Source organism: Buceros rhinoceros, unplaced genomic scaffold (genome assembly GCF_000710305.1).
Source record: "Buceros rhinoceros silvestris isolate BGI_N320 unplaced genomic scaffold, ASM71030v1 scaffold6085, whole genome shotgun sequence".
Lineage (NCBI taxonomy): Eukaryota > Metazoa > Chordata > Aves > Bucerotiformes > Bucerotidae > Buceros > Buceros rhinoceros.
The window spans coordinates 37,169-37,589 of NW_010414479.1; the positions used below are offsets into that span (position 1 = coordinate 37,169).

A 421-nucleotide genomic window follows, 5' to 3' on the forward strand; every position below is an offset into this window, starting at 1 on the left:
TGGAAGGTCCTGGCTGCACTTACAAGGTAACGATGTCGGCGTTGGCTGCCTGCACAGCAATGCTGAGCGGGTCCTGCCCATCGCCGTCCACCGCGTGCTGATTTGCTCCTCGCTTGAGGAACAAGCAGACCTGACTGCAGAAGGGAAAGAAAAGAGCATCAGACCAGAAATTCCAGCTCTTCCACCCCACACCAAAGCGGGCAGAGGGCACTGTCCTTCCACAGGCAGGCACAGCTTCGCTTCTACTGGTGTAAACGCTGCTCCCTGGCCTGCCCCAGCCCATGACTCTGTGGGTAACGCTGACTCTCAACTCAAGGGTGCAGTGAACTTACCCAGTGTGCCCTAGGTATGTGGCGTGATGCAAGGGAGCTCGGCCTCGGATGTCTCTTTGGTTAACATCTGCCCCATTCTGCAGCAGGAA

The 421-nt window shown here is 57.2% G+C and overlaps 1 protein-coding gene across 1 annotated transcript in view; it reads right to left on the bottom strand.

Annotated features, from left to right (window-relative positions):
- ACAP3 (ArfGAP with coiled-coil, ankyrin repeat and PH domains 3) overlaps positions 1-421 on the bottom strand; it is a 35,671-nt gene that overhangs the window by 667 nt on the left and 34,583 nt on the right. The window contains exons 23-24 of the mRNA XM_010137099.1: positions 333-421; positions 24-134 (exon numbers count right to left, since the gene is read on the bottom strand). The exon at positions 333-421 is cut by the window's right edge and continues 9 nt beyond it. Of these exons, the coding sequence (XP_010135401.1) occupies positions 24-134; positions 333-421 (200 nt within the window). The remainder of the gene's footprint in view (positions 1-23; positions 135-332) is intronic.